The sequence below is a fragment of the Salminus brasiliensis genome, chromosome 3 (genome assembly GCF_030463535.1).
Source record: "Salminus brasiliensis chromosome 3, fSalBra1.hap2, whole genome shotgun sequence".
In the NCBI taxonomy this organism is placed as follows: Eukaryota; Metazoa; Chordata; class Actinopteri; order Characiformes; family Bryconidae; genus Salminus; species Salminus brasiliensis.
The window spans coordinates 12,685,425-12,708,193 of record NC_132880.1 but is presented as its reverse complement, the minus strand read 5'-3'; the positions used below and the strand labels follow the sequence as shown (position 1 = coordinate 12,708,193).

The 22,769-nt window shown below is 39.9% G+C and overlaps 1 protein-coding gene across 4 annotated transcripts in view; it reads right to left on the bottom strand.

Moving 5' to 3' along the window:
- Positions 1-827: 827 nt before the first annotated feature.
- The window catches only part of pou2f2a (POU class 2 homeobox 2a), a 43,979-nt gene continuing 22,037 nt past the window's right edge, over positions 828-22,769 (bottom strand). The window contains exons 2-16 of one of the 4 annotated variants that reach the window (XM_072675522.1): positions 15,621-15,689; positions 15,046-15,080; positions 13,482-13,538; positions 12,709-12,822; positions 11,545-11,814; positions 11,201-11,312; positions 10,997-11,088; positions 10,474-10,674; positions 9,125-9,266; positions 8,595-8,743; positions 8,131-8,322; positions 6,832-6,880; positions 6,265-6,412; positions 5,309-5,382; positions 828-3,701 (exon numbers count right to left, since the gene is read on the bottom strand). In XM_072675522.1, the coding sequence (XP_072531623.1) occupies positions 3,394-3,701; positions 5,309-5,382; positions 6,265-6,412; positions 6,832-6,880; positions 8,131-8,322; positions 8,595-8,743; positions 9,125-9,266; positions 10,474-10,674; positions 10,997-11,088; positions 11,201-11,312; positions 11,545-11,814; positions 12,709-12,822; positions 13,482-13,538; positions 15,046-15,080; positions 15,621-15,689 (2,012 nt within the window). In that variant the 3' untranslated portion in view covers positions 828-3,393. Of the gene's footprint in view, positions 3,702-5,308; positions 5,383-6,264; positions 6,413-6,831; positions 6,881-8,130; positions 8,323-8,594; positions 8,744-9,124; positions 9,267-10,473; positions 10,675-10,996; positions 11,089-11,200; positions 11,313-11,544; positions 11,815-12,708; positions 12,823-13,098; positions 13,161-13,481; positions 13,539-15,045; positions 15,081-15,620; positions 15,690-22,769 lie in introns of those variants that run through there. The other 3 variants (XM_072675523.1, XM_072675524.1, XM_072675525.1) reach the window with 3 other exon arrangements.

Sequence of the window (22,769 nt, the reverse complement as noted above, 5' to 3'; positions counted from 1 at the left end):
CTATTTGGCATTTCTAATCAAACATGAGGTATATGCAGTGTATCTCTCTTTTATCCAAGTCATCCAAAATAAGGACAGAGGAAAAGGAATGAATTGGATCTAGGGTATGCAGGTTGGACCATGCTTATTAGTAACCAGTCATCACTGGTAAGAGGCTAAATAGAGGGTAAGCGAGCAAAGATTTCTTGAGCCACAGTTTTTTCACTGGATATTTGTTCTTAACCTCTATGTTATTCAATGACCCTTTGGTTCGTTTGGCTTTAAAGCAGGCAACGGGCCCAACCAAAGAAACAGTCAATTTTGGTGTCTAGTTTTGGTTTAAAAATGATAGGAGTTCATCATAATTTGCCTTAATCTGAATGACGACCATTTGTTTTCCCCTAGAAAGTCACCCCACATCTTCCCAGTTTGTTTACAAAGATTAAAAAAGACCAAATTGATAAATTAAAAACATCATAAATACATAAATAAGCCAATAAATAAAGATGAGAGTCGCTAACATACAAATCATCTAACAAACCATCGCAAAACAACCCCCCCCAACTCCCCTTAACAATAAATACAAATCTCTGAATGAAAAGGAAAATCCAAAGAGAGACAGTTTAAAGCTTTTGGTCTAAAGTCATCATTATCATCGTCAACATTTCATAAGGACGTTTTTTTATCACAGCCTTTTTTACATTAGCAATAAGTAAGCAGTAGAACATAGATCTTTTTTTCCTACAAAATCTATCGAAGCACTAACAGGTACATTCCCTCTAGAAGTGTATTTCAACTGATTTTACAGTTGATTTAAAACCCAATCCCTCCCCCCCTCCCACTAGTTCTCATTGGTTTCTATGTGTCTGTGTTCTTGTACATCTCTGAGCAAGATCACATAGTCAAACACTGTTTTTGGTGACACACTGGACAGAAGGTGTGTAGGCTAACTGGTTATTTTCGGTTTGGTTTACATGCTGGAGAATAGCTTCCTTGCGCAATCACACACACACGCACACTCACACACACCTACACACACACAACACACACACACATACACACACACACAGTTTCTCTGGTAGAGTTAGCTCTCTCTCTCTCTCTCTCTCTCTCTCTCTCTCTTTCTCTTTCCATAGAGCACCAATACAGTTACATAACTGTCTCCCTTCACCCATTGTGCATTGGTTTGGTTGCTATTTGGTTTGTTTGTGTGTCCAAAAAAAAAAAAAGATTTTGGTTTTTCAGTTTTGGCTTATTTTTTCACAACATTCTTGATCAAAGAAAAACTTGGAAGCTACATTTTCACAGTATTATTTCAAACCACCTGATGAGAAACTCCCCCACAACAAGATCAAAACAATAAAACGGACAAAATATGAAAATAGGCAATACATTACCCCATCCCAAAAATAGAAAGAATGAGACAAGGTCATACAGCATCAACAGACAGACCAAGGAAAAAAGCAATAAAACAAAAAATATATATATATATATTTCGAAGTTCAGTTCAGTGAGGTCAATAAATATTCCTCCGCCCAGGAAAAGAGAGTGAACGAATCGAGGCCATACATCATGAACAGGAGGGAAGGAGGAGAGGGCACTAAGCTCATCTGTCAGTCAATACTTTGGACTGTCGGACTGCCAATCACAGCCTGGTCAGTCTACGTCAAACAGGTGCTGCCCTACCTCTGTTTTCGAAAAGTACCCTCCTTGTCCACCTCAAATTTGTCCACTCCTTATATTTGGTTTTTGGGTTCCTTCTCTTTGTCAGTCAGTTCATTCAGTCCTTCATTGGTTTTGCTCACGTTCATTTTTGGTTTGATCTTTGTGTTGGAAAAGGAAAGAAAAAAAAGAAAAAAGAAAAGAAAGTAAAAAGGAAATCAACAACAGCAACATTCAGCTTCCCGGTTTGGAGGCTCCCCGTCCAGCTCATGCTTGTAGAGTTTCCCCTGTGCATCCCATGCGTCCTCTTCAACCACTGCTCCTCTTGTTTTGTCGGTTTGTTTCTCTTCCTCTTCTCCTCCTCCTTGATTTGGCCCTTTTGATCTGATCTTTTCCGAGGCACAGGAGAGGGATAGAGAGAGGCTGGAGGGCAGGGGGTTGGGGGCTTGGGGTGGGGGGGACAGCATCGCTTTTTTCCCATTATTATAATTTCCTTTTCATTTCTTCATCTATTTGTGTGTCTGTGTTTTGTTTTCTTTTTTTGACATGTCTGAGGTCTTGTCTGAATGCTTCTTAGCCCGTGCTAAAAGGTCAGACAAACGCTTTGGTATCCAAGAGAATAAGTCTGAGTTAAAGAATGACAGTATGAATAACAATTTTAAAAAATAGGATGATGAATGTTTTGGGAAGAATGTGTCTCATTGGCACATTATCATCACTCTTGCTTGAGTATACATCTAATGTAAGCATAAAATGCACTCTGCACCTCACAGAGACATTTCAGAATCTTTCCAAATGCAACCATTATCATGCCATTGAATGGAAATGAAGATGACAAAAAGAACTGTGGCTGTGACTGGTTGGAAGTGTCCAGAGTACTGGTCAATTGAAATGGTGTAAATCTAGTGAGTTGACAGCAGAGGTAGATTAAGAAAGATGTAAATATACAGAAAGGCAAAAACAATGCTGAAAAAAGTACAAAATTAGAAGGTGAATCTGAAGCAGGATGCAGAATCACTGGAGTACTACAGAAAGTAAACTTAACTCTCAACAATGAGAAATATTTTTGGCGCTGTTCTGTGAAGTTGATGAACTGATCCTAGGCGGGTCAGGTTTAAAAAGTCTTTTAAGGTAAAGCTTTTCTCTCCGATTTTTTGGTTTCGGTTTTTGGTATTTTGGTTTTGGCAATTTTGGCATTCTTGTCATTGTTTGTCTTCATGAGTCTTTTCTTTCCATTTGCGTCTTATGTGTTTATTTGGTTTAAACTTTTCCGTTCCATCCATTGACACTTGTCAATTGTCCTTCTTTCTTTCCTTTCTCTCTGCCACCCGTTTTTTTTTTTTTTTTTCACAACACAGTCATTTTTTTGGCTCTCATCCCTGCCCTCGGGTTTATCCATGTCTTTAAGTCTCTTCGTTGATTAGAAAGGAGTACATATACAGTGTCGTTAATGGCCAACAAAGAAACTCTGCAATGCCACCTCTCCAAATATGAATAGACAGATCAATTTTTTTTGGTTTAAACATCCCCCGTTCTCCTGTTCTCTCCTCCTCCCCCGTTCTCCCGCACGCCCCTCCCTCGTTCAGTCTGTGTATTTTTGGCATTAAAAGACTCTGTGAGAGAGGGAGTGAAGGAGAGTGATGGAGGGAGTGAGAGATGGCTTTGGTTGAAAAGGCGAGGTTTTTGTTTTTGGTGTTCCGACTGCTCCGCTGACTCCTCCCTCTCGAGCAAGCCGACAGGTTGCAGTGGGTGTCACTCAGCCATGGCCCCACCCAGGGGCGGGGGCGAGGCTTCACTAAAAGAACAGAAGGAGGCGGGACTTGAGCAGGGAGAGGCAGAGCATGAGTCAGGGCTCATGCGGCTCATGCTGGGTGGTGGAGACGCTCTGGCAACGCTGACCAATCCCATGCTGGCCCCTGTTGCCATTGGCAACAGGGTGGGGCGGTTAAGGAAGAGGGAGTGGCGCAGTCCAGCCCCTGGACATCCAGCTCCTCCGAGGAACATCTGACCACTGCCCTCAAGAGCTGTAATGGGCATTTGGCCACCACTGGCAGCCAGGGCTGTGAGACAAGAAGAAAGGACGATACATTAGGGAAAAATATGCAAAAACAAATGGTAAATTTACAGGATGAAATAATATAGTGTTCCATATTCTTATGAAATAAAACAATGGGCTCAGGCAACAGAAAAAAACTTACACGCAAAAAAATGCACTCAGAGGCAACAGGCCAGTGAAAAGGATGTGAGGAAACGTGAATTTGTTAGAACAGTGTCACAAAACATCCCCTAACGAACTTTTCAAGTGATGGTAAAAATGCAATTAAAAATGTTATTTAGGGACCCATCAGTTCTGACACATTGGTCCAGTTCTTTTAAGAGCTTTGATGAATGTTACAATTTACAGACCACTGAAAACATGCCCTCATCTAGTAGTCCATGTCAGGCTCAAACAGAGAACTCTCAGTCTAAGAACCACCAAGGTACAGGCCTGCCATTAACTAGAAACACTTGGGACACTGCTGTCTACAGTCAGGTGACTTTTACCACCATCACCATCTACCTCAGAAGTTTTCGGAATAGGGTTAAACCATCAACTAGACAATTGAAAATTGGACAAATCTCTGCAGTGAACACACTTATGCACAAATAAGTAGTAAAGTATATAGTAAATTTGCTGAATGAAAAAAAAAACCTGATTGATAAAACGTGGATTGTACAAACATACAATATTTTAGTTTATAAGAATTGTGCTGTAAAATGTGCAGAAAATGAATAGTTTCTTTCCTATAGAGGATTTGTTCACTTATTTTCACATAGATTTTTAACAAAGCATGTGATTTCAGCAGGGGTGCCAAAACTTTAGAATAAGACTGTATAGGGTATATCAAAACTCAAATGGCACAAACTAAAACCTTTAATTAATCTGTAACTACACTAATTATTTAAATGATGAGCACAATGTACATTGTAAGAAAGAGAGTCTTACATTTAGTGAGAGTCTTACATTTAGTGTTGTTCTTGTGTCCCTTTCAGGGACCAGAGTGTGCCTCAGAAAATGCAACAGGTTACCATCTCCCTTTTTAGGAATTTGCCGATGATGAGGGGAGATGCCTGTCTGCATGGGTTTCTCATAGCAATGCAGACCTGGGCTGCACATAGCAACACTGCTCTGATTCTCTCAATTATAGTGTTGAGGTTTAGCTGTAGACTTACTTTTATGTGACTTCAATTCAATGTGCATTATTCATATTTCAATAGCAGCAATGCCATTTCTTTCCCACCATAGCTTATACAAGCTTAGAAGCCAAAGTTCCTTATGCAGGCACGATGCCAACTACGAAATGACACATGACCTCGTAGGTCTATAAACCTGGTTTATATGGTAAACATGGTTGAGAATTATAAAAAAAAGGTTGTTCTCATTCCTTCCTGGTGACTAATGTTACAGTTCTTGCCTTCAAACCATTTCTTTCAATATATATTAATATACTGCTAGTGGTACCTAAAAACTAAGAAGGTTCTCTGGCTTCACTAGCTATTTAACTTGTCTTTTGTTTCGCTATTTGTCTTTTTGCAAATCTTTGTCATTGCTTTTGTTTGCTTCTTAAATAAGTCTTCCATCTTTTTCTTTCTCCCTTTCTTGCATCCTGCTTCCTTGGTCACAAACCTTGCATGGTAGCCAGGGGGTTGCTGCTGATGAGGGCCTGGTTTATGCCCGTGCTTACACCCATCATTGTGTTCCTGCAATGTGTATGGTCCCATTTATACACACACACGCGTATACATACACATGCACACACATTCATACATGCGGGAAGAAGCGAGGATTTTTAGAGGCATCTCAAAAGTGTACACAGTAATGAAGGTGTACACAACTGTGTGTGAATGTACGTTTGTCTGCAAGAAGAAGAAATCAAAGGAGCAAGGAAGCCGAGTGAGTCTGCTGGCACATTCCAGAGAGATAAATTATTTTCACTGGTCAGTGATCAATTCAGTGTTACTCAACACTTCAATGGTCTAAGCCAAATTTAGAGAAGCCACATTCCCTGACTGCCAGAACACACTGCTAATAGACAGTGTAATGTTACTTACGTGCTTGATAGGGCAGGGGAAATTTTGATATCAATTAGTGTATACCTATTCAGCTGTGTTGCCTGGGAAGCACCATTTTATGTCCCCAGTGATTACAGAGGCAAACCAAAAATTAAAAGAAAATAAATAAAGAAAATATAAATGAATTGCTCTTTGAGAAAACAGTTGTGACACGGACAAACTCAGTGGAAGTTAGGGTGTGCTGCCCCTCGACTGCTCAGGAATTAAACTGACCTTTGGATAAAGTTAATGGTTCATCTTGCCACATTTTTCATTTTAAACTTCAAATATTAAACCAATCATACGATCTTGTGAACCCTTTTCATACATGTTTCAAATACCTCTAAACATCTGTCTACATCTATCAATTAGATGTTTAGACAACTCCTTAACAGTATCCTCCTACAAGGATGCAAATCCATCCATGCAACTCTCTGTAGAAAAAGTTAATAGGCAGCAAACAACTGTGTGTGTGTGTGAGAGAGAGAGAGAGTGAGAGAGAGAAAGAGAGAGAGAAAGCAATGTGCTTACCCTGTGTTGAGACCAGGGCTGCTCAAACTGGGTGGGGCAGGACTTGCTGTGCTGAGAGGAGGCGGAGTCACTGAAGGTGGGGCAGAGCTCATGGCGGCATGGCTAGTGGGGTTAGGAGGGCAAGCCACAGAGGGGGTGGGACTAACAGCTACACAGACATGAAACAGAGAATTAAAGATGATCAATTGCAGGGCATAGGCAAAGAATCTTTTCTAAATAAAATGACGAGAGGACAGAAAATGTCAGTTCTCAGGCCCCAATTTATAAATGCATACAGGAGGAATGCAGAAAGTGACAGAAGTGGCACTAGTGTACCGTTAACTGTTGTACGTTTAGTGCAGTACTGAGTCAATTTTATAATTTTTATGTCAAAAATGTACCAAATATTATTTTTCTATGTGTACTGAAAATCTGTTCTACTTGTCATGTGTTACCTTTTAGCCAAGCAAAAAAGAGGCTAAGTACAGGGTTGTGTGGTTCTGCCATCTTACAAAAAAGTAATCATTGTTTTTGATTATTTAGAGAGAGAGAGAGAGAGAAAGAGAAAGAGAAAGATTAGGCTTTTACCTGTAGCACTGAGGCTGGTGGCAGCCTGAGCTAGTCCCTGAGTGGACATCTGGGCATGGATGGAGAAAGAGAGAGAGGGAGAGATGTGCAATGTTAGTCTGGAGTTTAAAGTCCTCTCATAGCTTAGGCATACTTTGGAATATAACAGTGGTTCTTAACCTTTTTAAGTGAAGGATGTGATTCCCTCAAACAGCACAGGCACACACAGCTCTAATCAAATGACACCTTATATTTGCACTAATATACTACTTATACTTATACGCTAGCTATTTTAACCTCTTGTTTGCAAAGCCATGAGTGGAAACGGTTTGTGTCTAAGCTACTTTATTAATAACATAATGCCTCACTGTTGGTGTTGCATTTATTGATGTATGATGAACGTGATCTATTGAAGAAGATTTAATTTTTTATTAAAATGTATATAGTTTTATATGTTAGTGTCAGAAGCCCTCCTTTTTAACAAGAAAAGACATGACCATGAATATCAGTCACATATCACAAGCTCATATTCTACCACACTCTGAAGGATCATATATATATATATATAGACAGAAGCACAGCAGCTTACATAAGGAGCATGCTAGGCTATATTTGCACTATTTGTAAGTGCATTTTATTAGGTCCGGCATTCTTTTGTGGCTGGGGAAGTCTTTGTAGGCATCAGTTTAACCTCATATCCACTTTACAGCCTGGCACTTAGGGCAAGTCCTTTCCCCTTTCACCTCTTCCTAAAACTCTTAAGTGCTTTCCTGCACCTGATGGTACATAATACGTTTGACTGTACCTATTACATCACAGATCAAAGGGCAAAAGCCTATCCTTGCAAGTCCCACTTCTGTTTTTTCTCTGAATGTTTCTGGAAATGTGTGTGTGCATGTGCACAGCAATTAGAAGTTTGGCACGAACCCACACAAATGTTCACACTTAATGAAGCACTGGTCCTAACTGTGGCACACACTGGTGCACAGTATCCAGAAAATATAAAACAAATTCAGTGAATGTATTTAATAAAATGAAAAAAACGTCAATTTGAACTAAATTGAAATGGTCCCAATCTGGTAGTTAAGTATTTATTTTCTTTCAGTGATACAAAATAAATTACAATAAAAATATGTTCTTTTTTTAATAAAATAACTTTTTTTTCATAAAACACACCTAGCACCAGAGAGGCACATGCTCCTCCAATGGTCCTGTCACATGAACGGCCTGACAAAAAAATGAGTGGAGCAAACCATGGATGGAAAAGCTGGGGAGAGTATGAAGTGAGGAGAGTGAGAGAGGGGTGTGGGTGGGTCGTACCATCTGTGGGCTGTAGCAGGGGGGTTTGTGCGTCGCAGGGGGGGGCTGGCTGGGCAGGGGAGGGGTGGCGCTGGAGGGGTTGATGCGTTTCTCTTTCTGCCTGCGGTTGCAGAACCAGACGCGGATCACCTCCTTCTCCATGTTGAGCTGCTCAGCCATCAGAAGGATCTCCTCTGAGGTCGGCTTCTGGTTCTGTATGGATTATGATATGAGTAGCACATTAGCAAAAGGTCTAGCTGTGCAATTAAAAAAATAATGTTCACAATTTTCTCCAAACACAGCACGTTGCACAAATTGCGTTTCTGTTGAGAAAAGATCAAACCTCCACATTAATTTTTCAGTATATAGATGATTACTATTATCACCCTTAAATGTGCATTTATAATTTACTTATATAGTAGGCTTTCTGTATTTGACATGGACATGTGGGGTGCTTGAGTAGGTCCTAAGTGTTTGTGTCTTACTGTGATGAAGTTGCGCTCCAGGGCTACGCGAACGTTTGTCTCAATGCTGGTGCGTTTCTTCCTGCGTCGTCCAGGCAACCCCTCAAAGCCTAGCATCGGAGAAGACAGGGAGCTGGGACTGGGCAGCATGTTGTCTATCGCCATGGTTTCTGCACACAAGCATACACAAACACAGAGTAAGCATTTGTAATGCTAAAGGCTTTTTTAGGCTACCAAAATGCATATATGATACATTAAACTTTATGTGTCATATGCACACAATCACCTAATCCTAATATTAAGTCTGGGCTAACAGCAAACTACAAACTAGGACAGTGTCCTATTTTCAAGGAGAATGAAGATGTTTTATTTGAATACATGCTTATGTGTATCTTTTACATATTTTACATTTGATTTAAATGCTATGTCAGACTGATAAGGCAAACAACAACAAAAAGCAACAAAATGTTTTGTATCTGGCGTTCACTCGCATCGCTTGCTGTTAGGATAGACTGCTGCACACATCCTCACACACACACAAACGCATTCACCTGCATCACTCAGCCATTTCTCCAGCAGTGGCTTGAGCTTGCACATGTTCTTGAAGCTGAGGTTGAGTGCCTCAAAGCGAGAGATGGTGGTTTGACTAAAATCATTGCCATACAGCTTTCCCATGGCCATCCCCACGTCACCCTACAAAGACAAGTGTGTGTGAAACACACAAACAAGCAAACAGAGTAATTAGAATCAATTAGGCTGATGGTTATGGTTAGTATTTGTTTTATGTCTATATACACTTGAAATATATAAACAAGAAATTAGGAATGTGAGGTTCACTAATGTCAAATTGCACATCACCTTGACACTGTCCCTTGATATCAATTTTAACAAATGAAGGGTACCACAAATACACCAAACCAGTAAATTACTGTGCCTCCAAAAGAAATTAAATGTGACACCATAAACACATTTTACGAGACATGAAATTAAACACACAAGCACTTTTATCAAGCACTTTATTTATCCTCTTGTTGTTATCAATAATGAATTGCTGTTTGTAAGCAATGTGACAGTGGGAAATACTGAGGAATTCTGTGAATACTGTGGGAATTCATGAACAATGATAAAGGCCTATTCATGTTAAGTATTATGACCTTAACCTTAAACAGAAGATACAAACATCACAGTAGGACTGGACAACTAATCTAAAATTATTGGAAATGAATATTCTAGCCCATGTTGATTATTTATTTATTTTTATTCTGCCTACTTTTTAAATTCTGTTTTGCACTTTGTAGCTAGTCTCTAAAATAAAAACAATATGTTAGCTGGGATACTTCCTTTTTTTCTTCCTCTTCTTGTTTAACAGGTAACATTATATCTGTTTATCTCTGTTTATTTTTATATCAGCTTTAAGTGAAAATGCACTGGGAGTGTAAACTGTACATGCTTCAATGGCAAGCAGCAAAAAAATAGAACAACATGCTGCCAAGCGTGCTGCCTGTCCTATTTAGTGTCACTTTAAGCACTGTAACTAACATCATTTAAACGATTAAAAAGTCCAGTTACTTTCACCTGCCTGTAAAATGTCTCCTGTGTATGTCTATGTAGCCATGTATCAGTGGATGGAATAAAATAATATAAACCAATTATATCATGTTTTACCTCACATAGAACATATAAGAAAATATAGAAGACATACGCCCTATACATTTTGCTAGCCATGTAAACGTATTGTGTCCTGGCGGGCTGTTTGTTTTGGCCTGTCACGGTATCCACAACATGGTAAAATCCACATCATGTTACAATGTCATATTAGAATTCAGTGGACCACCCCTATTAGATATATTTAGTAATGCATTTTTTTACTGTATGTTTGTTTAGACACACACAAACACACCTGTGTAAAGCCCAGTTTAATCCTCCTTTGTTTGAAAGTACGAGCGAACTGCTCCAACTCCTCCAGGTCATTGGGCTCCTCAGCGTGAGGGGTCACTGCAGCAACCGAGCTCATTGGCGGAGCTGCTGAGGGGGCAGAGCTCACTGTGCTTTCTACACTCTTCTCCCTCTGTAACAACCACAGCCTGTCATCATGACGGCGCTAAAACACACATGGGACACACACTGTGATGTGGAACACTTGTGCAGTTTGAGACCAACAGTAACACATTTCTTATTTGAATGTAAAATTTGGTTTTAAAGAAAAAATGTGGTAATAATACATTTGTAGGGTGTCCAAAATGACATTCATTTATTGTACATTAGGATGTTACGTGAGAACGTTTGAAAACTGTGTGTTTTAATAAACTAAAGTAACTCAACAAGTTACTTTACGTTATTTAGAACTAAGAGCCCTTTCTTAGTCATTTCTGTTCTGCAAAACACAGACCAAAAGCAAACAAAAGCCTGAGGGTGTACTATACCTGTGTTTGCATGCTCAGTCTGGGCGGGGTGGTCAGTAGGGCTCCTGGACTTTGTTGAGGTAGTGGAATCAGATTTGTTGTTGAAAGTAGACCTGGGGTGAAGGAACAGATCGTGTTGCTAGAGAGATGTGTTCATGAAATGAACATACAGAAAATGTAAGATGGAAATGAATGAACCTTTGCAGATTAATAAATGGGACTCACCTTGCTGGCTCTGTTGGGCCTGGGCTTGTGGTAAAAGGAACTGAGCGGGAGACTGCAGTGGGTGACCTGGCATCAGCACCAACTGCTGCAGCTGTAATAACTGTTGAATGTCCTACAAATATCAAAATATTCAATAGAAAAATACATCAAATTTATTATAAAACTATTTATGTTAATTCTAATTTCCCTTGCTACTAGAAGGAAGCAGGAGAAATTCCAGTTGTTGAATGCACACTTGCAATGCAAAAAAATGGAAATATAGCCATGAACACAAATAACAGAATCTTTTCATTAACCTCCCGGCCTCTATTGTGGAACAGTTGAACTTTAAGCAATAGTCGTACCTGGGCTGTGAGCTGGATTGGCTGCGAGAGGGCAAGCGGGGGTGGGGCCTGAGGACTTTGCTCAGGTTTGGTTTGCTGCTGGACCTGTGCCTGACTTTGTTGCTGCTGCTGTTGCTGCTGCTGGGCCTGCTGTTGTTGATTGGCGGCGGCAGCAGCCTGGGCAGCATGGGCAGCATGTGCAGCGTTGGACTGCTGGACAGCGGCGGCAAGGAGCTGTGCCTGGGCCTGCTGCAGCAAGAGCTGTTGCTGTGCTGGGAGAAGAGCTGCCAGCTGGAAGCGTAAGCAAAGAATGGAGAGAAAGACCCAAAGGAGGAGAGAACAAAGCAGACAACAGTGTCACCAAAGTTGCAGCAGGAAAGCTCAGTCGAAGCAGCATGAGTGAGAGGCTTCATAAACCTGGAAGAAGCCTCTGTGTGTATTTGCAAGGTCGCAGGGCAGAAGTTTAAATGTTTGAGCTACAAAGAGTGGACAAATTCAGCAAGAGCGAGAGAAACAGAATGAAGGAGTGTATTGCTCAGCTCAAGCATAGTTTACTTCAGTGTTATCTGTAAGCAAATGTACACTACTTTGTTGCAGAATGTCAGCTGTTATACACAGGGTTTCATATCTAGAGCATGCTGGTGTATCATACAGAAATCACAACCCTACAAAACTTTCTTTAATCTTGCAGGAGAGCATCTGTAATACAAGAACTGGCTGCTGAGATGTTTTTGCCCAGCTGTCTGGGGTTGCATTACTAGTTGTCTTAGCAATAGGAAACAACCTTGTAGACCATGAAAGAGGCCACTATATATATGCATATATATATATATATATATAGAGAGAGAGAGAGAGAGAGAGAGAGAGGTGGATAACTAAATAATGCTTTCAGTTATGAAGACAAAAATCTATTTAACTGTTGAACAGATGCAGAACACACTCCAGGATGTGGGCAGATGTGTTACCAAAAATAAAAGTGTGCAGTAGCATGACTTCAGAAAGTTTACCACAGCATATAGCCTAAACTACAAGATTAAGATACAACATTTATTATATTTCTTAAAACATTCTAAGAACATAAGAGTGTACACTGGACATGTCTATATAGCAACAATAATTAGAATACATAAAGAAATAAGCATTGTGTGTGTCTGCGTGTGTGCATGTGTTTGTATATGTGCGTACCCCGGCAAGCTGACTACCAGCCAGCATGAGTTGTGTGTGTGGTAGAGTTGGCTGAGCAGGGGGAGGAGGTGGAGCATGAGAACTGGGCATCTCAGGTGGCTCTTCTGTTTTAACCTGTAACACATACACACATTACACATTACACACACTTTATATATACACTTCAAAACTGAATCCACGTATGTTGAATCCATTTACGCGGCATATTAATGTAAAGTAAAAATACCAAAAGAAATTCATCGTTCCAATGAGTCAGGAGAAGAAAGAAGTGCACTCCCTTCTCTTGTAAATGTTCAAAATCAGTCACTAATTCATCTACAGTACTTACTGGTTCATTGGTGTTAGTGACATTTCGCTTACAGATACTTATGTCTTCCTTCAAACACTTACTCACGGATGTTTACAAAGAGGTAGCAGCAGGGCCTGTCCAAGCAGTTGACGCTATGCAAATAGGCGCTCCAGAGTCTGTAACTGTACTTCTACTAACTACAACCGTCTCACTCTTGCCTAACCTTCCCCACTGAGCGCCTTCCACTCTCTCTCTCTCTCTCTCTCTCTCTCTGTATCTTGTCAGACATCTGGGCGGGGAGCATTCAGTCAGCCTTATTTGCATATTACTGACTCTTTAAACAGAATCACCTGAGGGTTCTCACGCATCAAAAGAAAAACATTCCCACGCCGGCCAACACACGTTCCAAAACAAATTCACACACATTCACTTAAACTCCCCTCAATCTACGTACGTTCAGCCCCCTAAACACTCACACACTCACCTTGGTGTGGCTTTGTGTCGGAGAGAGGCAGAATGGACTCGTTTTCATTGGCTGGGTCTGAGTGGAAAGAGGAAAAAGCACGGCAGGCGTTAGATTGTAGTTGTTGCCACAGACGTAACTGAGCCTAATTAGACGTGACTGACAGCAAAAACCTTCCAACAGCATCTGTGGAGTGCTGTGAAAGGCTTACTAAATGAAACATTTCTGATTGATCAGCAATCAGATTGTAGACTGCCAGTAGTAATCTTTCTGCCCCCCAAAAAAAGATTTATAATTATAGTTAATAATTATAATGATTTTTAATTATTGTTATAATGATGTTTAATTATTGTATTGTAAATTACACCACAATATGCTTAAGTATGTCAATACATAAAATAAAAATAAAATAAAAAATAATAATCAACTTAATGTTGCATTCTAAAGTAAGCATAATTAGTCCTAATTTATTGTATTATATTGATGATGATCCTTTTCTCTTTTTTATGTGCCATCATTGCTTCTTGTTTGTCTTTTCTGGCTTAATAGATGTCAGGGGAAATAACTATTGTGACACATTGTGTAAAATATGTTCTGCAGTATAATATATCTTCCACCCCTATTTAACTGTTATAAAAAGAACATAGAAAATTAGTCCTGTAAAATTACAATAAACAATTTTGGCAACATTAATTTCAATCCGTTTCTTTCTGTTTGAGTCGGCCAAAAAATGTATATGCAAAACGTCACTGATATATTTAAAACATTTGTTTTTAAGTTTTTAAACTGTTAACATGTTTGGAATCACTGAACTCATTTTTGTTATTGTATATGAATATAATAACTTTATTATCAATATTTATTGTCAATATTTATTTGAATATTGACAATGCAGCATGTTTTACTCAATCTATCAAAATAATAAACACCTAATGTATTTATCTATCTTTTCTTTTTCTGCCCTGAGATACTCTTTTACATTCTTATTTTTACAAGTTTTCTCTGTTGTTTCTGAATCATCTACAGCTATTCATCATCCTGCACAAATCTTAAAAAGTCTCTTTTCTCAGTGCCCTGCTAATAATCGGAAACCTTATTATTTGCACAGGCTTAATATATTAGGATCATTAGATATATTTATACATAGCAGCACTGTCACTGTTTTCAAAACAGCAACTTTACAGGAGAAGGAAAAAAACTTCTTAACTTTTAATGAAAGTCGATGTTAAAAGATTCTATTCCAAGTCTGTTAGTCCAATTATTATGAACACATTGTAAAGAACAACTGCCAGATTCACATTATGTAAAAAGTATATAAAAAAAAAAAAGATTTTTGCGTGACAGTAATGATATGCATCACTTCATACTTTTGTTTGTGCATATTAATAACACACAGTAATTGATTGATTTTTGCTACATTGCTAAATGCATTTACTGATAACCTATTTTATTTACTCACATATATTTTCTTTGATAACGCCTCTTTATTGCTAACACATAACACTTCCCCATTCACTGACATACAAATTTGTGACAAAATAAAAAATAAAGTGTGTGCTATAAAAGAGATAAAAATGACACACACCTGATCGCTAGCCTCAGGACTGTTCCTCTCTGAGTCTGTAAGAGAGCACACACACACACAAGGTCAGAGTAGTGCCTCAGGCTTCAGCCCTCACATCAACAAAGAGTCAGCTGGTTAGCCAGAGGCATCACATTACTGGAATACCACAGAGCGTTTAACCTGGGTTTACTTGCCGTTTTGTCTGTGTATGTGTGTGTGTGTGTGTGTGTGTGTGTGTGTGTGAGCACATGCGTGTGTATGCGTGTTGGCCTTTATTGTGGCATAAATCAGGGACTCAGGGTGACTAAAGTCTTCTGCGGATCTGATTCACACTTAGTGGAAAATGTGAGAAATGTTACAAACCTAGATCCCATCAGCAATACATGCTCTATCTCTCTCTCTCTCTCTCTCTCTCTCTCTCTCACACACACACACCTACAAGTACACTAGATGAAGAAATTAATCACTGTGTATAAACGTGCACAGTGTGCCGTATTTCTCCCCTCATGCAATAATGAATCACAGTATGTACCACAAATCCACTGTCCTACACACATTCTCACAAACACAAACACACACACACACACTATTTTTACCTGTGCTGTCTGCAGGAAAGTCAGCCCCAGTCTTCTCATCTTCGACCGCTTTAGACATCTTGATATCTACTGTAAAGGGTGTACAGGAGAGAGGGTGAGGTGAAACTTTGGTCATTTTAGTCAACAAGTCATTTTACTGTTGCAACCAATGGCAGCATTACTTAAGGGTCCACTCATTAAGCATGACTGCGCTATATGGTACGGGCATCATGCTGAGACCCTGCATGTGGAAAGGGACACACTAGCAAGGGTAGCGGAAAATACTGCCCCTTACACTCATCCGAAAATGCTCTCTAAAATGTAGGGCATATATTGGCACTCTCATAATAAAACTCTGTATATGTAAAATGTTAAGTTGGCAAAGTTAAGCTCTTTTTGAACTGTTTCTATTGGTCCATATGTCATAGCATAAAATTCCCACTGACCTTATGCTAAAATTGAAAAAAACGAAACAAAACAAAACAATGTACTGACAACGTACACTCACACTACTGAGTACTTAAACTGGTGTCAACCTAACTGTTCAAATTTACTGTCTCTTCAGCATTAAGTGGTGAAACATCTGTGACCCTTGTGTCACTGCAAAGGGAAAATGGTTATCAAAGGGGAAAATAATGTGGTTACTGTGAGTAGTGTTGTTCTTAGGTGAACTTTCTTATTGGCTGTGATCTTTTTAAGAGGGTAAAAAAATTGTAATTTAAGAAACATTTGCCCCCAGTGCCCCAAATGTTTCCTAATTGCCAGACACCAAGCAATATCTCAGAAAAAAAAACTTAGAACAAAGCTAGATTAGCTCTCACTCTTGACTGTATCACTCTAATATCAGTTTATTTTACTATTAATTTCTTTACTAGAGTTAACAGAATTATTTACAGAATTAAAAAAAATAAATGGAAAGGCAAAGACAAAATTCAGGAGTTAAACATAATTGCGTAATTGATTTTCAATCATTCTACATACCATTTAATAATGATATTATATTTTAAAGGCTGCTTATCTGGGGCAGATTTTCCAAAAGCACTGTAGTGTTAAGATCGTCTTTACTTGTAGAGGTAGTGTTCAGTGCGATGCTCGCACTACCATTACAAAATGAATAGGGAAATACAGCAATTATTTGTTTGTATGTATATTTATGTATCCTTAATATAACCCAATATTACTACTGGAATCAAATTTGTGTTCTTCCAAAGAGTCTGAAACATTTTAACTACAATAATTTCTTTTTTTTGTTTTTATGTTTGTCATATTTTTCTAAGGTAACAGTGATCCTTGTGTATGCATATAAATTTCATATATATATATGAAGGAAAGATTTCGGGAGACAATGTGCAAACAATAAATAGAGAGGTTAGCTACAGGTTCTTACATAGTCTGCACTTGATTTTCTCAATTTACTGTGATAATTCATCCATCTGATGTTTCTGTATTTCCTAAACACTTTCTGAAGGAGGGACATGTCTGTTCCTGCTTTTTACACAGTTGTACGCACGGGCGCAAGCACACACACACACACACACACACACACACCTCTAGCTACTAAGAGAAAATGAGAAAAAGGGGTCTCATCTAGCTGAGGAGCACGCCTTGTTTTCCACAGTGGGATTCCAGCCTCTTTTGTTCTATCAAAGCCTGAAATCTGCAGTAAACTCAAATGACCCCGAAATCAACCAGAAAGCCATGTGCCATTAAGATAGCCTTATTATATTACCCTGTATTTCGCATATATGGACTACAACTGCAGCACTTTTTAAATTAATTTCCGAGACATTACACGATAAAAGCGTTTAACTGTATGCTATAGAATACAGATACGGGTGTGGAGATAAAAGGACGCTTGGGCTACACAGAAAATGAATTCCTGAGGGCACGATATTTAAAATGTCAAATTTACTACGTTAATGTTAGCGTTTGATTATGACTCCGTTCTCCTTTTCGACCAGACGCAGCTTTACCACATTCTGCCTACAGCTTTTTCTTAAGGCTGTTAATGAGGTCGGTGGTTGTTGTCTTTCTCCTTCAGCTCCTGTGTGTCACTGTAAGGCCACGTCGCATCCACGCGCAGAAACGGCGGGAATGAGCTAATGCTAAGGCTAACGCTAACGCCTCTGCTGCTCTCAGCGGTTCACGGACAAGTTTTCGGTTGCTTTAGTCACGCAGGTCACCAAAGCTGAACGGGCACATTCACTTTCCGACCGAGGTTTTTGTTGTAGGCTGACTGAAACTAACAACCTCTGCCACCCACCGACTTTGGGTTACTAATTTAAGGCTGTCTTACTCACTGATATTATAAAAAGCAAACGGGCAGGAATGTAATAAGCTTTTCCATTCGATATTGGCTTCGTGTGATTCGAAGCAGCAAAAATGGAGCTTACACGAATGCGCTGCAAATTTGGGCTACACTTAATAACCAGACACAGTCTAAATAAATAAATACATAAATATATACTGCATTTAATTAGTCGAGTGTAGATATGTTTTGGTCGGTGAGTGTGAAGCAACCTCAGGCAACCTCTTGTACAAGTGTACAAGTAGCTAGTTGTTAACTGAACCCTTACTCAATTCTAAATGACAATGTCCTTCATTGTAACACATGTACGCAAACATAGACGTTTCAGTTATTTTTTATGTTATATATTTTTTTTGTTTGTCTGTAAAATGCCCCAGCTATCTTAATTTACAGTAAAACTGCATTTGAGTGTTTCCACAATATTTAAATGTACGAACTCGGCAGATTTTGGCAGATTTAATGGCCAAATCCAAGCACATAACAAATCATATAATACTTCTGTCACCTTTAAAAATTAAATCAAATCTCATTAGATAGTGGAAGGTAGTACAGTCTAATGGCGGAGATGATCGTGTGTCACTTTATTACCCACAGATATTTCTGCAGTGAGTCACTGTAGTGATACGTACAAACTTCCTGCTTCTTGTGGTCTTCCACACACTATCACACGCATGTGGGTTTGTGTGTGTGTGTGTGTTGAAAAAATGTTGATTCACCAAGTATGCTAATTAACTGCAATTTAAAAACCTTTTCATGTGTACTTTAAATTGTCTTTCTCATTCCTAAAAAGTAATTGAATATTATTGGCTAAGCGTCATTAGGTCTACTTATTTATTTCTAAACCTTTAAACCTTTTATTTTAAATGTATGCTATGTTTCGCAAACCATTTTTTCCTTATCACATAGTGCTGAAGGGGAGTTATTTTAGTTTAGGTGTGTTTAGGACTGGGTGTAGGGATTATTACAGACTTTACAGTCAGAAAGAAAGACACAGCTATTCTTTTAATATTTGCCATATAAATATTACAACTTAAATTACTAGCTAGGTCTTAAAACGGTTTAATGTACAACTAGCTAACGTTTATTTTACACATGTCTTGAAAACTTATTTTTCAAAATCTATGGAAAAAATAGTGTTCACACACATACACACACACAGACAATACATGATCCTGTATTAAAGAAATGGTGCCAATAAGATAAGTATAAGTTTAAGTTTATATAAGAATATGTTTTCTGCCCTTAAATACTCTGTTTCAAAGAGTAAGAATGTTGTGCATATCATAGTGTTAGAAGAATAAGCTTATATGGCATGATTCTAAAGTTGATGTGTTAGCATGCTGTACTGAGTGCAAATGCAGCAGTGCAGCAAAGCAATGGCAGGAGGCCGCTCCACTCAGAAAAGGTTTCCTTCCAGAAATTCCCACGTTCGTAGTAAATATCTTAATATTTACTTACTTTACGCAAACAGACGTATGACAATATGAATATAGAGCATTTTGTGGACAGGCAGATGAACATATGCACACACACACACACACACACACACACACACACACACACACACACACTGAGGGTACAAAGTATGCGGCGCCCCACATTCCTCTGGAGAGTTGGCCCTGACATTTCATTACTATTGCTCTTACTCCAGCTGGTTTTGATGTTCTCTCATTAGCAGAGTCCGTTACCAATGGCAAAGCTAATTAACCCCTAAACCTCACCTCAGGAGAGATCATTAGAGAGAGAGAGAGAGAGAGAAAGAGAGAGAGAGAAACACACTCACCTGAAATCCAGACATTTTGCCATGGTCGCCATTTTATAAATAAAGTGCAGTTTTCTGTCTCCTGTCTCAAAGTCGCAAATTTATCAAAACAGAGGGAAGACCTCACTTGAAACCGTTTCAAGTAATATTGTCTGACCAGCCCCTGTTTTAATTAATCTCCAACTAAATGCAAATTGCTGTACAAATATTCATATTAGTGCAGTTCAATCTGAATGGTGGCAACTTTTTAACCTACAGCCATGGTCCAACATCTGAAATCTAAGTAATGCCAAAAGATAAGACAGATGACAAGGAGTGATGATAAAGGAGAAAGAGACACATGTACACACATACACACACAGTCACTCTCTCCTCACCTCCTCCCTGCCACCTCCTCCCTCCACCCCCAAAAAGCACTGCTCTGCCTGTCCTTCACCATCTCTATCACACTCACTCGGATGAGTGAGAAAAAAGGAAAGAGGAGACTGATGGGGAGAAGAGGGCTTGTGTTCTGCTGGTATAGGGGCTAGAAATGTGGTTTAATTTGGAGTTTGGAGAGTGCAAAGAGGGGACAGACGGCGAGAACGATGCCAGAGACGAAGAAAGAGAAAGGAAGAGAGAGACTGAGAGTCATCACTGGAAAGTGCTGGGGTGGCTGGAAAGTGCTCATCATATTACTGAAAAACAAGTCTCAGTCACTCTTATGCTTCCTTTCCTTCACCCTCCTCCCTTTTCCACTGCTCTCGCCTGGCGTGTGATTGCAACTCTTGTAAAGGAAACTGCAACTGTGTAGCTTAGCCACATGGGGGCAGCCTCACCATGCAAGACTGATAGACAATCAGCCAATCGGTTCATGTAAGCAGCACTCAAAAGCGCATAATTAGTAAGATAAAAGTGATCTGAGTAAACAAAATCGTGCAGGTGGTTCCACAAATTAAGAGCAGGGCTACAAAAGGACTGCAAAGCCCAGGGCCAATACAGCTACACACTGAATTTATGGTATAACTGCCATTTCACACACACACACACACACACACACACATACACACACACTCACACACATCCCATAGCCTAAGCCCCGCACCCCACAAGCCTCATGATAGATCTGTCTTTGGGATGCTCGTGAGGTGACAAAGGCCAAGGATTTGTGTGTGCGTGTCTGTGTGACACTCTGGGTCACTGTCAGGAGTTTAGCAGGTTTTGGGAGGCCCCCTCCCTTTTGTACGCCCATAACCTCCTCAGCAACGCCTGTCAGGTCCCTGACAGACGGCGCGTGGGTGTGTTTGAGTGTGTGTGTTAGGGACAAGAAAAGAGGGGTGTGGGGTGGCGTGTGTTTGGATCAAAGGTCAGCCCAACACCGGCCCCCTAGACCCCCCCCAATATAGTATGTGTGTGTGTGTTGGGGGGGGGGGGGGGGGTCCAGACAAATCACTGACCAAAAAAGACAAGCAGCTTGTGTTAAGTTAGACTGCAGTTATTTAGTGTATAGTACTTTATATTTATAAAAATGATTTGTGAAAATGAATCATGTACTCTGAACTGAATCATTTTGAAATGACTGAAATGTCACTAACTGTGGTTAGCAGCAACAAACAGGTGAAGATTTGCAACTGCCTCAGAGGGGTTTTTAACAAGGTTCATAAGGTCTGTGCACACCTCCCTCTCTCTCTCCGTCTCTCTTTGTCTCTCTCTCTCTCTCTCTCTCACACACACACACACACAAACACACACCTTCCCAAAGTTGAAGTTCACGCTTGACTCCCTCTCTCCAAGAAGGGAGACGAAGGCAGGCAGGTTGGGGTGTTAAATCTTATTGGCTGTTGACCTGATTTAAAGACAATGGAGCGGAACAATGGAGGAGTACAGGTTTAAAATTAGACCCCTGAGTTCCTCCCTCTCTTTTTCGCTTCCTCTCTCACTCCCTCCCTCTTTCCAAACGGCCCAGTGAACGTGGACAAGTCATGGTCAAGTTCCGTCTTGACCGTCTCATTCTTAACTTTAGATCCTTATCATTTAACTTGTTTAGTAATGATAATAGGATGGGGTGGGGGGACCATCAGCTGATGGACTTTCTTTGCTGATTTCATCCTACTGTTCCTTGAACTTGACTCCTGAACAAAACTTTAGTCTTTAGTCTGTCTCTCCCTACAACCCACCCCCACCTCCACCCCTCTCTCTCTCTCCCCTCAATGCAGCAGTGCTGGTCAGCAGCGGTCATGACATCACCGGACAGCACTGCTCGCCAATAGGACACCAAGCCGCGTTGCTAGGCAACAGCAGTGAGATAGGAGTGAGTGAGTGTAAGTTGGTGTGTGTGTGTGTATGGGTAGTCCAATCATCCTAAGGGCATGCGCCTTCTGCTATAACTAATAAGTGGCTTTGTGTGCAGAGTTTGAACCATTGCACTACTACATGTCACCCTAATTTGACCCACAATTTTTTTTTTGGTTTCTTTGAATGAGTGATTAAAAAATGGGGGGGGGGGTACATGTGTGTTTGGACATCTGTATAATTATTGCAACTGTACATTGTAAAGGTCAAGGCAAAATAAGCTAATAAGGCACAAAGATATGTGTAGCACTAGATGTGTTTTTGCATGCAAAGGCCTGAAAACAGTTTTATTGACAGTTTTATTTCTTTTATTTAATTTCAGTGCTTTTCTTTCATTTCTGAGTTGTTGGCACATCTTTGCCAATTTGGACTTCATGCTCCCTTTACGATTCAGGACTGCTTTCGAATAATGCTTGTTGGAAAACCGTTCTATAGCTCTGTATTTGTTTCTATATGTTTGGCAGGTGTGTATTTGTTGACCTATCTTAAGACTTTTATGTGTGTGTGCATGTGGTTCTGGTGCCTCTAGCTGGATACATGTGCACGTTTGTACATGTATGTCTCCAGCTGTGCACGCTTCTTGTGGAGAGTATTTGTAAGTACATATTTGTGTGTGTGTGTGTGTGTGTGTGTGTGTGTGTCTCGGTGGGTATTCTGTATTTGTACATGAGTGTATGGGTGTGTGTATGTGTGTGTGAGAATGAGGGAGAGAAAGAGAGAGAGAAAGAGGGAAAGAGTGCAAGCCCCGCGTCTCAGGAGTGTATATTAT